Below are 16,977 nucleotides of genomic sequence, written 5' to 3'. Positions count from 1 at the left end.
AATTCTAGTTGGACTTACCAGCCCTGTGGAGTTGCTTAGAGGAGGAGTTTGAGAGTGGGTGGAAGAGGAGCAAAGAGCAGCTGAAGGAAAAATCCAAGAGCAGTTTCTGGGTAAGCAGAGAATAACAGGTGCCTCCTGTTTTAAGAGCAGCTCCAGTGAAGAAAGTGAGAAGGGAAAGTACAGACTGCTCTTCCCAAAAAAGTAGTTCTGCAGAGTTAGAGGAAAATACGCTTGCTGCTAGATGTTGGATTCATAGTTCTTAAAGTATAAAGTGAGGGCTTAGTTGATGTAATGAGATGTCCAAACAGGTTTTGGAGAATAGACCATGGAGGAATAGGATTAAATAGGAAGTTCTGCTGTTCTTGAAATGAGAAATTGGGAGTATATTACATTTGTGGGAGAGAGGGAGGATGGAGATACTGGGTGTGTTGAGAATAGTGGTTTTCAACCTTTCATCAGGATCATCTAATGGAAGGGCCTGCTAAAAAAAAAAAAAAAGCATGGGGGTAGGTTCCAGCAAATTTTCTGATTCAGTAGGTCTGGAACAGATCCTGAGACTTTGCATTTCTAACGAGGTCCCTGGTGTTGCTGATGCTTATCTAGAAAACACTGAAGTTGGCCCTACACGTTTCTTGGTAATTTCTAGGACTGGCCACATGAGGGCAACAACTAAATTTCACAGGCCTCATTTACACTTAGGCCAATGGGGCCGTTGGTCCTCCCTTTGTCCAGTCTTTCCACAATCTCCTGCAACCGGCCACAAGAACCCTTGAAGATAGCTTAAAGTTTTTCTATCTTACTTTAAAATGAATCCAGCCATTTTTCTTTCAAATTCTCCATGAAAATCCAAAATAATCTGTTATTTAAAAATTTTTCCTTTGGAGAAGTAGAGAGAGGTTAAACATCTCATCCATTTCACCAGACCCCCAAACTGTTTCTTCAAGCACTGCAGGCACTTCTCTCCCCCATTTCAGTTGGGCTGGGCTTCCTTTCTGCATCCATTGCTGCCAGACCCCCACCCCCCTCAATAAAAAATCCTTTCAACTTAAGACATTCTCTGCCAAACCTTCTCCAGGTAAATCAGTTCGATATTCGAGTCATCATCATTCTATATCCCCCATTCCTGTTCTTGGGGAATATGTACACCTAATGTTGAAAAATCACGAAATTCTACCATCTTAACCTAATGCAAATTATTTGTGCTAACTCGACATTTACTACTACTGCTTGGCAAACTTTCCTAACTCTTCTCTGGCACCAAAACTCTTGAGGAAGTGAGCTCCATCCAATGTGAGCATCATTTCCCATTCTCTTCACCTGAAAACATCCATTATTTTCCTTACTTCCTTAGCGGAGGAAGGGCATCTCCTTCCCAAGGCAGTATCTAACTCTTCTGGCATCTGCCCTCCTTGTCTACCCCCATCAACTATTCACCCACAGCCAGGGCAATTTTGTAAAAATGAAACGAGATCAGCTTGCACTCCTGTGTAACCATCATGTTGCTCCAAGGCTTAAAATGTCCTGTGTGTTCTGGCCCCTGCTCAAGCTCTAAGCTCAAACCATGTTCCTTGACCATGTCAAGCTCTTTCCAGCTTCTGGGTTTCTCCACACTCTGGTGTTTTCCCTGAAGGATGTTCTTTCCCATTCATCTGGTTGTTTCCTCCTCCACCTTGGTTTTAAAGTTACTTCCTCCAGGAAGTCTCTCCTAATCAGTCCATCTAAAGGTGATCGATCCCTCCTGTTCATCTCCACTGAGTGCACTCCCTCCCCTCCACACACACTTCTCTCCTGAGGACCAGGTTTCTTTTGACATGCTCCAAAGCTACCACTCAGTTCCTTTATCTCTAATTTAGAAATGTCCCCTTACAGAAGTTCTGCAACTATCTCCATACCGAACCTTCATTGCACTTCTAAGACTCCCAGGTGATGCTGCTGGGATATTTTGAGAACCACTGCCCTAGAACAGCCAGTTTGTGTCTGTTGTTGCATTCCACACTGGCCAAAACTTATGTTCCCAGGCCTTCTTTGACTTCTGTATGGCTACAGTGCTCTTTCCTGGCTTTTAAGTTTTCCATCTTAATACTCACAAGTCTTCCTTGAAAACCTTTTGTGCATTCCAAAAACAGTCCTATCCAGGCTCTCACACTCCTCTAGGATTTATGCTTTGGTCATCTTCTCCACATCCTATAGCTTAGGGAGAATGCCCAGAACACGGGTGAGATAACCAAGGGCTATCACCCCAGAAACAGTCTAGTCCCCTAAAGGTAAGGTGGCCGTGGGCAGGTTAGTGTCCTTTTCGTTCTCTTACTGGGGAAGGTGTGCAGAAGAATCACAACTTTATGGAAACAGTTCTATGCTGCTCATTATGTACATTAGTACAGTATCTGTACTAAAAGTTGTTTGTGAATAAAAATGTTAATGAAATTCCATTTTTCATGTTTTGGGTTATCCATATACTGTACATACCATGTAACTGGTTTCCTGTGTTCCATTTCTGTTGCTGGTTTTTTGGTGGGGCACCTTTTTGCTCATATTTAGGTACATTATTAATTCCATTACATACTATGTATATTAATATAAGAAATAAATTTTATGCCCATGGACTGTAGTTATTTTGGAGTATCTGAAGTACCTGTAGTGAAATTAGTAATAAAAAACCTGAAGTGCAAAATTTTGCTCTTCATTTTATAAATAACGTTTATATTTTATCACCTCATCTGAATTGAAAATTTTAAGTGTACAGTGTAACATGAAATACATGTAACAAAAGTAAAAAAATTCAAAGCACTTTATAAATTATATATCAAATCCCTTAATAAACTTGTGAGGTAGGTACTTTTTATCACCTTCATTTTATAGATGAGGTAGCTATCAAGCGGCTAAGTAGCTTGACCAAGGTCACATCATAAATGAACTTGAAGCCTGGCTGCCACTATTCCACAATACTTCATGGAATTGCGGAAATTACAGGAAATGTCTTACTCAGGGGCTTGGCACAGGACCCTGAGGTTTTCCTCTCAAATTATGTTAAGAAGGGGCTGCTTTATCTCTAATTTAGAAATGTCCCCTTACAGAAGTTCTGCAACTATCTCCATACCAAACCTTCATTTCTAGTATAAACCTTGTACATGAGGCCCAGTATTACTTTTTCGTTTGGCCAGAGAATAGTCTCCCAAATTTAATTTCCAAACTCAGACTTAACCAAAAAGCTTTTCATAGTCTCCCTGAAATGGATACATCTGATCATCCTCTCTCACCAAATCCCACACCTGGGTCTTTCCATCTGTCCTGTCCTTTCCATTCCTCTCTGGTTCAGGATTACCTCATCCCCATGGAAGTTATGGGGTACACCTTGTTTCAACAGCTTACTTTATCCGTCACTATCTAAAATTACCACTATTTGCCACTTGTACTTTAATTTCCAAACCCACCTCTCCAACCTTAGTCTAACAAAGGTGGCCACACCAGCCATGTTTAATTAGATGCCAGTTTTTCTTCAAGCTTTAGGATCTGCTCTTTTCCTAGGTTCCAAAAATGGCTATTTTTTAAAGTCTGCCCTCAAGTGACCCTGCCAAATAATCAGGTTCCAGATAATCTTTCCTTTCTATGAACATGTGGGAACTTAGAATCTAGAGAACCACACACTGGCAATGAATCGTATTACACTGTACACTCATGTCTTATTTTCTAAGTCTTCTCTACCTATTCATGAAGGCAGATCTTGTCCCTTCTTGTATACCCCACTGTACTGTATATGTCAGTTGATTTTGTAACTTTTGAGAGGATCAGCACTCTGGTCCCTAACCATACAGCAGAGTTTGGACAGTGAGAGACCCAAGTATCCTGGATGGAAGGGATGAATCACTTTCCCGCTCCTTGTCTGAAGGGTTGAGGGAAGGGTGGGAGGCTCCTCAAACAGCAAGCACCATCTACAGTACAGTAAGACTGCAAGTTAGCTCCATGTGTATTAGTGGGGAAGAGAGGATACTAAATGCTGCTAGAAAACTGAATAAAGCCAATCAAAATTGAAAACAGTTCTAGCTCCCACGAATCTCCCAACTGTGACAGGGTGGCGACATGGCGACAACGCCTTCCTTTATTTCCTCCTCTTGTAAAGGGAGATTCAAGTTCAGCAGCATTCCTGTCCCCAAGTCCCCAACCAGGCAGGAGACTGCAGGCACCAAACTCACGTTAACAGCATAGGCCTCAGACCTCTGCTGCAGCTTGAGCTGCAACAGCTGTTTGTATCCTGAAGTCAGCACAAAATCCACCAAAAAAGAGCACCACCACTCAAAGACCAGGGGGCCGCTGGGCCTAAAGCTTTAAGGTGGACAAGAGGCAGGCTGTCGAGTGATGAAAGAATCTCAAGACTACTGGCCACATGAGTTTGACAAAGGTCACCTCTGTTTGCATAGAGGAATGTCATAAATAAGGCCAACTCAGTTATCTAAAGAAAAGCAAACAGACAAATCTTTCAGAGCAAAGGAAGCAAAGTGGTATCCTAGTCACATCAAGACCAAGCTCTGCCTCCCTATGCTGGGTTGGCTGCAGACCAGAAGCAGGCTTCTGAGTGGAGACAGAGCTGACAACAGGAGACATTTAGGCCACGCCAGTAGGTCTTCCAGAAGACTTCCAGGAAGGAAAAATCACTCTCGGGGGCGGCTGACCATGACTTCACCCAGGGCCTCCAACACCTCCCGCTTGTAGTCCTCGAAGTCACCATCGATTTGGCTAACGCTCTGCTCCTCCACCACCCACAGCTGGCAGTTGGTTTCTGTGATGAGTCGGGCATCGTGGCTGACAACGATCACAGCTTTGAGAAAAGATGGTGAGAATGAAGGTGGGAGAAAGGAGGAAGACGGAACCAGAACATGAAAGAGCCCTCGCCAAAGGACACTGTGGCCTGGTCCCCAAGGGAAAGAGGAGGAGAGGACGTTCTGAGCTGACTCACCACCCTTATATTCGTTGATGGCCTCCCCTAGGGCATCAATTGACTCAATGTCCAAGTTATTGGTGGGCTCATCCTGTAGAGAAGGCATTCTATGACTGAGTGTTACAACTCCTACCTGCAACTAACCCCTCTCCCAGAGTCCAGCACACTCACCAAGATGAGGACATCAGGCTCCCGACAGGCCAGCTCTGCAAACACAACTCGGGCTTTCTGCCCACCTGCAGCAAACAAAAAGGAGGTCTATCACACCTCTGCCTTACATTTCTGTAGGTAAACCCTGAATATGTCTGTGTGTGTGGACGTCCCCCAAGCTCTGGTTCTTCTTCCTTTCTGCCTCTAGGTACGGTCTGTAGCTATAAATACTGAGGAAGAGGTCACCTTCCCAGCACCCTACAGTGGTACCAGAGAGTTTGCAGATCTGGATGGTGTGGGCATGACTCTCAAGGCCAAAGCGGCCCAGGCACTTCCGGGCATCCTGGTAAGGCAGGTTGAAGCCCTGCTGCAAATACTCAGTAGGTGTCTCCTCCATGCGCAGCTGCTCTGCATACTGCTGGTTGAAGAAGCCAATTTTCTGCCCCAGAGAAGAGAAAGGTAGTTAGTGAAAGTCTTACTTCCTCTATTGGACTCTTACTCCCTGATTTCCCAAAGCCAACTTACCAGCCGGTGGTTCTTTCTCATTTCCCCACGAGTCTGCAAGGAAGGAGCGTGGTTAAGACAAGAAAAAGTAAAAAGATGCCACAGCTCCATATCCCAACTTTTCTGAAGGGGAGACAAATACTAGATGGGGCTGGGGAATAGGTCAGTGGGAAAAAGGGAACATGGACACTCTTCCTAACATGGCAAAGGCATACCCAGGAAATCAGAGTACAGGGCAAAAGGCAACAAGAATAAAGGAGGGGAGACAAAAGCACAGATTCAGAACCAGGAGGGTACTGACCACAACCAAAGAACACCCCATCCCATCCAATAAGACTCATGAATAGCACGTTTTCAGGGTCCCACCTCAGATGGGAGTAAAGAGCAGTTTGTGGGAGGATCTAGGAGCAGTTTTCTAAAGATCTACCCTCTGTGGGTGTGAGGAAAGGGCCCTCTCAACACTTTCCTGGAGGAAGTACAGACGGCTACAACCTATCTACAGCACTATGTGGCAATATACTGCTAAAGTCCTAAAAGCAATTCCAAGTAATTTACACTAAGGAAAAACAATTCATAAAGAGATACAATAAGAATATTTACTATAGTACTGTCTTTCACTAAAAAAAATCAGAAGCAATCTAAATGACTGACAAATAAATTATGGTAGATCCATATAAAATACACACATTAATTATTGGCATAAAAAATGGTTGATGTATATTACCTGGAAAAAGCTGGCTACAGAACATGCATGATAGACCAATTGTTAAAAAAAAAGACATGCACTTTTTGCAAAGAAAAGAAAGAGAAAGCAATCTATCATAATTAATACTGGGTATCTCTAATTTTTCTTTGGCTTATGATATATTGAATCATTGTTTAAGAAACACATTTTTATATAACCAAAATACACATGGGGGTATCCCCAGTCTGAACCCCATTCTCCTGGCTTTCCTCCTTGAACTGATTTAAACTGTCCTCTACCACTTAAAGAAATGAGTCATCTGTAATGAATTCTGTATTTGACTTTCCCCTGTACAAGGGGCTCCCTGATTCTAGCCTCTTACAGCCATGTTTTCATGCGTCCCACGCACTCCTGTTACAGTCCTCTCTTCCTGGCTCCAGAACTCACCGGGGTCAGCCTGCCAGTCAGCAGCAAGAGCAGGGTACTTTTCCCCACGCCATTAGGGCCCACGATGCAGACTGCAGGAAGCAAAACGGGTGGTCAAAGATGTGCCCACAAACTCTCCCTGTGGCTCCTACTCCACATCCGAGTCACCTGACATCAACTCACTTCTTGAATCCATGTCAATGCCAAAATCCAGATTCTTAAAGAGTGGTTTCTGCCCCTCATAGCCAAATGTCACACCTGTAAGCCAGGAAAAAAACCAGTTTCTTTTCTTTTCAGTTACCCCGAAAGTCCCTGCCACAATGTTCCAAGCCTTGAAGAGAAACTGGTCCCATGCTGAGTGGAGGACTGGGGTACCCATACTCCTGTCCTGTGCTGCTGGGGGCTACAGGTGCTCACCATGCAGACCCAGCACAGGAGGGCTGAGCGGCGGCGGGTTGGGAAATGTGAAGCGCACAGTGTACTCCTTGGGGCGCTTCAGGAGCTCAGGGGCCTCTTGTGATTCCTCATCCTGGTTTTTCCGTCGGCATTTCTGCTGCTTCCGAGTCAGGGCTTCCTTTGTTTGCTTTTCCTGGAGAAGAAGGGGAAAGGGAGAAATCCACATCCTCATAGCATTCACTGAAATGTAGGTTGGTGTCTCAGAGTCTGCTCATTCTCCCGAGAAGACCCCCTCCATACCAGGAAGAACCCCATCTGCTCACCGCCTGCTTGGTGGACTTGCCACCCGCCTTTAGCTCCTTTAGCTTTTTCTCCTGCTTCTCATACTGCTTCAGTAGTTCTTTCTGCTTCTGCTGGTACATCTTCTTGAAGGTCACTGGGGCAAAAGAGGAGATGGGCATCAATATCTAGATTCTGAAAAAATCTAGTGTATCACCATGCCCCTATGGCCCTTCCTCCCAGGCCTCTTTTCAGAGCCCCATCCCTTTCCTCCAGTCACAAGTGATCCTACTTACTGTAATTGCCCCTATAGTAATGGAGACGCTGGGCATCGAGATGAATAATATCAGTGCAGACATCATCCAGGAAGCCCTGGTCATGAGAGACGATAAGCAACGTCTTCCGCCAGCCCTGAAGATAGCTAGGTTTTAGAAAAGAGTTTGGAAATGTCACAATGGTCAAGTCAGGTATGAATCCAGAGAAGTAGACAATGGGGGCAGGGAGTAAAAGATAAATGATTGGATTGAGAGCTATCAAGGGCATAGTAAAGAACAGCTATTGGAAAAAAGGACAAAATGAGAACCAATGATGCAGAAACTGTAATCAAGGGCAACTCACTTATTGAGCCAGATGACAGCATTGAGGTCCAGGTGGTTAGTTGGCTCATCCAACATCAGCAGTGTGGGCTCCATAAAGAGCGCCCTAGAAAGTTGGGCAGCAAAGTATAGGGTCAGAGAGAGGAAGATCCTTGCTTAGAGAACCCCAAAGAAGGCTCTGGGTAGGTATAGCCTGAGACCATGAACACTCTTTCCCAATCTCTTCTTAGAGAAGTTCCTGTGCAGAACTCATCATGAAAACATACACCAGGTATGGAGAGAAATGGAGAAAAGACCTGAAGTCTGACAACACAGACAGTAAAGGAGACAAAAATTAGCCTCGAACCTCTCTACTGGCCTTGGAAGTATGGGAAGAGGGGACCTGGTGGTGGTTTGAGGCTGGTGAGGTGAGTGGCCCACCTTGCCAGGGAGACACGCATGCGCCAGCCCCCCGAGAACTTCTGTGTGGGACGATTCTGCATTTCAGGGTCGAAGCCCAGACCAGCCAAGATCCGCCGGGCTTTGGCCTCTGCAGCTGCTGCCCCGGTAGCCCGCAATTCCTCATAAACCTGGGAGCAAGAGGACACATGTCCGAAGATTGCAGGAACCCCCAAGTCTTAGTCTGCGTCCCCTGTGCCATCTCCTCTACCTTCTCTAGCCTCTCGGCAGCTGTGTCATCCCCCTGCTCCAGCTGACTCTGAAGCTGCCGCTCCTCTTCCAGCAGCTTCAATCGCTTTGTGTCAGCTCGAAGAACAGCCTGCACCGCTGGCGTTTCATCTGCTACCACCTCTGGTAGGCAGGGGGAGAACAGTCAGGCTACCCGAAGGGCCAAGAATCCTATTTCCTCTTCCCTTCAGCTCTATTTCTAGGTTGCCGGACTGCCCAGTTCTTGTTCCAAATAAAATATCCCAGTCCCTCATTTATTCTTTCTTTAGCATCTACATACCAGTCCCCAGTCTCCCTACACAACCTTTCCAACCCCACAACCACAATTTCTTTGCTTTTTGGTTGGCTACCTCAACTGCCCACCCCTCAAGCCCCTTTCCCACTAGTGACCTCACCTTGCTCACAGAGCAACACATCAATGTTGGGAGGGATGCTCAAGGCTCGGTTAGCAATGTGCTTGAGGAGAGTTGTCTTGCCCTTGCTAGGGAATAAGAACTATTAGGACCAGGCCACTACTGAGAAATCTCTTCTTTTCCTTTCAGCCTTTACCTTTTTATACCGCCAGCCCCTTCTCGCCTCACCCATTGGGTCCCACTAGCCCATAGCGGCGGCCGGCCACAATGTACAGGTCTGCGTTGACGAATAACTCCTTGCCATGGGCTGAGATGCTGAACTTCTCTAGCTGCAGTCATCAGGGAAGCAGAAGCAAAGGGAAGGAATAGGAACATGAGAATTCTCTCCATCAGATGGTAGCTACAGCCTTCTCCCTCCAGGGAAGCCTCTTACGAAACAAGACCTTCAGCATAATCCCGCTCTTCTTACCACACGGGTCCCTTCCTTGTCTACTGCCTCTAATAGGGATCTTCCAAATCCTAAGCCAGTCCAACCTGACCTACCCAACTTCCCTCCAAGGGTAGATCTCTATACTTCTACTGGTTTTTCTATCTTCTTGCTCAAGTTGGCAGAACTTAAGATGTGGAAAACGCCTCCAAGCTTTCTTGCCAGTGGATTAAGACACTCACACCCCACTTTTTTGGTACCATGGCCACTGAGGGAAAGATGAGAGAACTGGCTCTTCCTTGGGAAAGCTGGATGGGAGAAGCCTTCTCAGACTATACCTTAATGTCAGATGCATTTTCTAACATGGCTTGGCGGGAAGACACCTCTGCTTGAGACACGGAGAAGTCATTCTCAGCAGCATTGGCTGCTTTTAACGAAGCTACCTGGCGCTCATATTCCAACTGAGGAGAGAAAAACCACTGTTTGCCAGTTTCATGTCACCATGAGATAGCCCTGTGTCACCAGACACTGAGACAAGGTTCACGAACACCATTCTTTCTTTACTCCAATTGTTTTACTTCAAATAACATTCAGAGCTCCCTTTCTTGTCCCCCAAATGAAGCATTCAAAAAAATCAAGTTCTCCTACCTTTGACCATTAAGAACCCAAGGTCTTACCTGTTTCTTCAGCTTTTTCTTCTCCTTTTTGCTAAGGTGAGCATAGGGATCATTTGCCTTCGACTCGCCTTCTTCTTCCTCCTCTTCTCCTTCTTCCTCTGAACCCTGGGAGAATGAAAGGAAGGAAAAAAATGAGGGATCTCTTCTAGAACTTAGATTTCATGTTATCAACCCTTGGTTTCACAGTCAGCTCTTTCTCTACCTAGAATCCTAAGGTATCTTGGTAGATCCTTTTTCATTCTCATACCCACCCAGTCTCCTTGCAGTCCTTTAGTCATTTCTGCCTCAAGGAATGGTACAAGACAAATGGCAGGTATACATATGTATAAAGTCTAACAATGCATATGCCCCTGTATATACAACTACCAATTCAACGTAACTGACAATAAACGTTAATGAGTTCTCTTCCTCATTTATCAAATGTTTCTACAGTTTACACATTAACACGCAAAGAAAAGATCTAAAAGTCCGAACACATAGCCACTGAGAAATCCAGAAGAATCACAAGATGACAAAGTACTAGAGGTATAGGGGACCTTAGAGATTACTAGAACCCCTCATATCATGCAGATAATTAAGAACCAAGGAAGTGGAGACATACTCAAGGTTGCAAAGTCAATAAGTGCCAAAGCCAGAACCTAGATCATCCGAGGATAGTGTCAGTTCACTTTCACTCAAGATCATGGGTTGCAAACTATGGCCCATAGGTCAAACCTGACCCAACGTGTTTTTACATGACCCATGAATGAGCTAAGAACGGTTTTTACATCTTTGAAGATTTAAAAAAAAAAAAAAAAAAGAGGAAGAATATGTGTCAAAGATAGTATGTGGCCTGCAAAGCCAAAAATATTTACTATCTACCACCTTCTTTACAGAAGTCTGTCAACTCCTGAAATAGTAACAGCAACCCCAGATCCCGGCCTCCTTTTCCTCAACACCAAAATATACCTGTTCTGCCTTCCTGGCCTTCTCTTTCCCTTGCTTGGGTGGCTCCTTTTCTTCTGTTATTTTTTCTTCTTCCTCTTTCTCTTCATTGTCCATAGCAGCAAATTTATTTTGAGGCTAACATGGAAAAGTTAGCAGGTCTGATGAAATGCTTAAATACTTGAGACCCAGCACCTCCTCCTGCCAATTATTCCCTCACCTTGGCCTTTCCTTTTAACTTGTCTTCCTTTCCCTTTTTGTACTTGAGCCCCGGCTGTTGTTCCTCAGATACAGCCTGGAAAGAACACACACACACACACACACTTTGCTACCTTGTTGCTTAATAAGCATTTCTAGGGAATCTAGGACCAGAAGCTAACTGTACTGAGTAGTGCTATGGAGGAAATGAGACCCAGAAAAACCCTAGCCTCCAACTTGAGACTAGACAGTAAAGGGAAAACTACAGAATATTTGCAAACCTAAGGGCCCATGAGTCAGGCAAGTGAGCTACATTAAGTGAGATGGCACCAGTGCTGGAGGGTTTCCTCAAGAGGGCAAATCCTGAGAAGAGGTAATGGATGTGGGCTTGGAGAAGGCGTTTGAGGGAAGATAAAGGACACAGCATAAGGAACAAAGGCTTTAACACAGAGTCCACTGGATGCCAAGATGTGATCAGGGTGATCTGAAAGGTACACATGGAAGAGTTCCAAGTAATAATATACAGAAGTCCATGTGGAAGAGCAAGGACCTGAAGGCCTTTGTTTTAGATGCTGAGCTTAAAAGCAACAGAATCACTGTATATTTCTGAGTGATGAATAGAGTATTTTAAAAAGCTGGTTTTGACAGTATAAGCAAGACAGACCTAGAACTAGCTTAAAAGCAGGAAAACAAGCCAGGCAATTACCACACCAGAGCTGGAAGGTGCTACCTATGTGGGAGTGCCCGGCAAAGCCACCACTTTCACCTTATTGATCCAATTCTTCTCTAGCTTGGCAGGCTTAGGAGGATGTTTTTCTTCCTCCTCCTCTTCCTCACTCTGATCCTGAATCAGGGCTGCAAAAACATTACCACCCTGGAGAATGAAAGGGCCAGAGAAGTCAGCAGGATGGTCAAGGCTGCACCTGAGGTCTCTGTTTACCACACAGATGGCTTACCTTGGTTTTCTTCCCTCCTCGGGGTATTGGGGCAGGCACTGAAATGACAAGGAAAGAAGATGAGGCAGAAAAGAAGATGAGGCCCCTCAAACTAAACTAACTCAAATATCTAGGACGATACACTTCTCTCTTTATGGCTCAGGAATTCCAGGCTGCCATTCCCCTCAGATCGTTTACCCTCGTCCTCATCACTGGCTGGCACTGAGAGCTTCCTAAGACGCTCCATGAGCTCTTTCTCCTCTCCATCATTGTCTGTATCCTTCTTCCGCCGGCCTTTTCGAGTGTCTCGTTTCTTTTTTTGCTGCTAAAAGCAAAGAAAGTGAGAGAATGAGGCTAAGGCCCAGGCCCCTGTGGTATCTCTTCCTCACAGAGAGTTCTCCATTAACTGGGTAAACCAATGTGGGCTGGAGAGGGATTGGTGAACCCACGACCTCTTAGGATTGGTGAGCCCGACACTTGTACCTGTTGGTGCTGCTGCTGCTCCTTTTCTTTAAGCACTTTTTCCTCTTCCCCAGCCTGTTTATCTTCTACTGCTAGCTCTTCAAAGAACTATAAAGAGAAACAGGTCGACATAGCTCAGAGATCAACCAAGCCCCTCTGCCATACACAGGCCCACTGACCCTCCCTTCCACCCTCGACCTGCTTCCCCTCTTAAGATCTTTTCTGCCCCCCCCCTCAGACCTCCCACCTTCCTCACATGGCCATATTTTGTTTGCAAACATGATCAATTCTCATTTTCAACACTTATTTCCTCACCGTCTTTTTGGTCTTCTTGTCCTTCTTCCCTTTCTTCACCACCTTGTCTAGAAGGTTTAACAGATATTGTGAATGCTTATCTGCAAATTGCAAAGCAGCCTGGTTTCCTCTGCAAAACCCTCAGTGGCCTCTACCCTATTTTACTACTTTTTCTAGTTTAATTATCATCCCCTAAACATCTGCACTGTCCTACAGAACAGACAATGGTAGCTTGGTCTAGGGTGGCAGTGGGAGAGAAAAAGCAGAATTCAGAGGGTGAAGGTAGTAGTGGGAAGAACAGTGTGGTCAATGATAATTCCTATGGTTTTAGCTGGAAATATTAGTTGGGCTACTAGTATCATTTATTAACTTGAGATATAGTGGAAGAGAAGGTCCCCTCTCCCTGCTCCTCCCACCCAAGGGGGAAAGAAAGAATGAAGATAGTATAAGTTCAGTTTGGGAATGCTGCTTGTGAAACCTGCAGGTCATGTAAACAGAGCTGTCTGGTAAGTAAATAAACATCTGTGTCTATGCCTCACCTGCTCTGCTCGTACAATACTCTAGCACAAATCACACTGTATTATACTTAACAGTCTTTCATCCTAGAGAGCCACCTGAGACTATTTAGCTTGTGTTCCCAGGGAGTAACATGGGTAGTAAATAAGTTTACTGTTTGAACAAATCCTAGTTCCTCCCTTCTGTCCATCCTGCTCTTCCTGAAGGAAGGGTACTATATTTAACTCCCTGTCTCCCTCCTTCCATCAGACTGGGAGGCAACCATCATCTTAGTGATTTCTCTTGATGTCCAGGCCTATCCAAACCATCCCATCTAAAAGCACTCTTGTAATCAATCATTCAGCTTAAAGAAACAAACAAAAAACCAAAAAACAAATAAAAATGCACAAAAACAATGGCTTTTTGCTATCTACCACATTAAGACCAGAATTCCTTGTAACCTACAGTAAGCATTTATTTAGGAAAGTTTTACTGAATGTCTACAATGCCAAAAATGGAAGATTAATGAGGACAATCCCCGTAATTTAGGGCTTCACAGATAAAAAGGGCCCTATCCTACCTTTTCTGCTATACCTGTTTTCCCACCCACCTGTGTTCTGGCTTCTCCTCACTCCTTGATTTAGTCCCAGGCATGCTTATGTCCTCTTTGCTTAACCTGTCTTCCACATGGAACACATTTCAAAATCCAACCTCAGTCTTGGGTGACTAGTGTGATGAAGTGGAAAAAAATGCAGGAGAAAGAAAGGCTTTATATGCTATTCCAAGCAGTCTAATCCTAAGGCACTAAGAAGGAGGCCCCAGTGCAGTACATAAGAAGGACTGACATGATCAGCTCACCTTGACAACACTGAGAAGTGAAAAATCCCAGACAGTAGCTTCTTCCCAAGGACTAACATAACCATACCATCTTTTCTTCAACTCTCTTTTGTACTTTAAACATCACTGTTCCTCCTGACCACAGGAAGAAGAAAAGCCTGTGTACAGGTTCAACTGTGATAAAGTGTAATCACCAAGAAGTAGGCTAACTGTAACTAAAGCTATGTTGTATCTTCCATCTCTTCTCTAATGTCTCCTTCCTTTTAATTACATCACTTAAGATGCTCCTAATTTCAAAGTCAAATAAAACACTTTTCTTAATCTTATAATCTCCTTCTCCAATTTCTGTCCCATCTTCACTGAGTCTCAAAAGCTTAATCCACACTAGCTCTACTTCCTTATCTCCCATTCCGTTTTGAACGTACTGAAACAGGCTTTGGGTATCATTTCCTAATGAATGCTACTTTTGACAAAATTGCCATTGTTTCCTTTATTGCTCAACCCAAAAAGTACTTTTTTAGTCCTTATTTGCTTAACTTGAAATGCTACCTACCTCCTCATCCTTTTACTTCTCTCCTATCATTACTTAACTTTAGGAATCCCACTTGCTTCTGGTTTGTCTCCAGTGTCTCTGGCTGCTTGCCTTCTTCAGTTTCATCTCCTCAGCCTCCTTCCCTACCTTAGTCCCCTTAATTGTCGAGGTTCTTTTGGATTCTCATCTCCTGTACTCTTTTTGCTTACAATCTGCTTACTAAAGGAGACTTCTCCACATGCAACACTTCAACTATACTTGTCTGTCTTTACTGTTTTTCTCCACAGCCACTAAACAAGCTTTCTCCTTGCCATCTCCTATGAAATTTCTCAGAAAGCTCCAACTCAGCATTCAAAAGCTGGCCTTATCTATTTCCACTCCCCACTCTACAAGCAATACTGCTTTCAATAGTCTACTACCCACTGAGTTACTTGAGTGTCATCCCTAATTTGTCTCCCTTCCATTAGTCAGTTCCCAGTTCGGTCAATGCCACTTCCTTAATAACTTTAATTGTCACTGCTTTAGTTTACTCTCTTACCATTTCTCACCTGGATCACTGTAAGAACCTCCTAATGGTCTCCCGGCCTGCAATCTTCACCACTTCGAGCCATTCTCCACTGCTTAGTGTTGTCAGGGTGAACTGATCGTATCATTCCTTATGCACTTCCATAGGCCCTCCTTAATGTCTTTAGGATTAAACTCCTCGGAATAGTCTATAAAGTCTTCCACTATTTGTTTTCTACACATCTTTCCAACACCGTCACCTTAGTCACCCAACAGTGGGTACCAAACACACTCACCTGCATCTCTAGCTTTGCACATACTTCTTCCTCTGTTTGGAATGCTCTTCCCCTTGCTAACTCATACTGATCCTTCAAGAGTTCATGAACTCTTGAAGGATTTGCAGACACTCCTACCCTACTTGTTTAAACAGATGCCTCTCCTCTTCTCAGTCCTGTAGCATTCTCAAGCATACTCATCACACTCTTTCAACTACTGTCTAATTAATGCTCTGTCTCCTCCACTAGACTGGGCACCCCTTCAAAACAAGGCTTATCTTTTATCACTATATAACCATTTCTTCTGCACAGTACCAAGTATACAATAGGCAGACAATAAATGCTTGTAAAATTAGTCACTGGGAACCTACTGTAATTATTTGTATCCATTTTATCTCCCCCTTAAACTGTCTTCAAGCCTCATATTTTTTCCTCCCCTCCTCAAAGCACTGGATATACAGTGCTTTATTAAAGATAGGTGCTCAACAAACATTCGCTGTTTTCAAGTAAACCTTAACCCCCATTCCAACACCCAGCATCTTCGCTCTTGATCCACTTGAGTAAGATGTGTCTTATCAAAGAGCCCATGAAGGAGTCAACCTCTCTTGAGAAGTGGAAGGGATCGTGGCCTCTCGAGAGGCGTGTCTTTATTTGTGCGAGGCAGCGGGGGTATGAGGTCCAAGCAGAGCTTACATATTTCTGTGGGATGTAGAATACTGTGGTCCGGAAGATGTCCAAAAGAGAAGACTTTCTCATTTCTCCCCATCTCTCCCTCGGTAGCACATACTTTTCCCTGTCTCTTGCCCAGTCCCACTTAAACTCGTGCGCAACACACCACCTTTTTCGCCGCCACCCCAAACCCACTGCTGCCGGGGCAAACTTCTCCGCCCCATTGCACGCATGCGCAGTAACTCCGCACGGCCCGGTCAACCTAGCGTCTGGCGACCCTCTCCTAAAACACGCGCACTCGCCTCTCTTTTTCCCTCCCTCCCCACGAGTCTCACCTGCGGAGCTCGTGCTCTCTCCATCCCCGATCCACTCGGGCTCAGGCGGCTGCTGCCTGGGTGCTTTCGGCATGGCGGTGGCAGTTATGGCTACTCAGGCAGCACCGTGTGCTATTTCCGTTTCCGGCAGCGTGGGGCTCCGAATGGCGCGCGGGGCTCGGAATGAGGCGGGATCTCTGTGCCACCACAGCCGGCCCCGCCCGGCACACGTGCTCTCTTTCCCTTCTTCTCGGGGGCGTTCCTGCGGCCGAGTGGGGGCGTGGTAGGCAGTGACAGGGCGGGGTCGATGTCTGCCTGCTCTAGGCTCCGAAGCAGAGCTTTAACACCTTATGGTGATCCCTGCTCCGTGACTCCGCGATGCCGCTTGACTAATTACTACAGAGTGGAGGCATCCTTTTCATTTTTTTAGTGGATGCTGCCTTCGA

At 45.1% G+C, this 16,977-nt stretch overlaps 1 protein-coding gene across 4 annotated transcripts; it reads right to left on the bottom strand.

The window, feature by feature from the left end:
- Positions 1-3,946: 3,946 nt before the first annotated feature.
- Positions 3,947-16,701, bottom strand: ABCF1 (ATP binding cassette subfamily F member 1). 4 transcript variants are annotated; one of them, XM_016120648.2, is made up of 25 exons: positions 16,553-16,701; positions 12,927-12,973; positions 12,633-12,719; positions 12,348-12,474; positions 12,171-12,208; positions 11,981-12,088; positions 11,237-11,311; positions 11,041-11,154; positions 10,093-10,197; positions 9,754-9,876; positions 9,217-9,317; positions 9,031-9,116; positions 8,619-8,758; positions 8,390-8,538; positions 7,992-8,075; positions 7,670-7,794; positions 7,418-7,530; positions 7,116-7,287; positions 6,882-6,956; positions 6,720-6,790; positions 5,609-5,641; positions 5,354-5,522; positions 5,105-5,169; positions 4,952-5,024; positions 3,947-4,813 (listed from the first exon to the last, which is right to left on the bottom strand). In XM_016120648.2, the coding sequence occupies exons 1-25, from the start codon at positions 16,623-16,625 to the stop codon at positions 4,647-4,649; spliced, it is 2,520 nt and encodes an 839-aa protein (XP_015976134.1). In that variant the 5' UTR covers positions 16,626-16,701; the 3' UTR covers positions 3,947-4,646. The 4 variants fall into 4 exon arrangements, with proteins under 4 accessions (XP_015976134.1, XP_036093799.1, XP_036093797.1 ...); XM_036237906.1 differs by having other exon boundaries at positions 12,348-12,471; XM_036237904.1 differs by lacking the exon at positions 16,553-16,701 and adding an exon at positions 16,242-16,469.
- Positions 16,702-16,977: the final 276 nt, after the last annotated feature.

This window comes from Rousettus aegyptiacus, unplaced genomic scaffold (assembly GCF_014176215.1).
Source record: "Rousettus aegyptiacus isolate mRouAeg1 unplaced genomic scaffold, mRouAeg1.p scaffold_m13_p_1, whole genome shotgun sequence".
NCBI classification, from domain to species: Eukaryota; Metazoa; Chordata; class Mammalia; order Chiroptera; family Pteropodidae; genus Rousettus; species Rousettus aegyptiacus.
The sequence above is the reverse complement of the archived record's forward strand: the minus strand, read 5'-3'. Positions and strand labels throughout refer to the sequence as shown.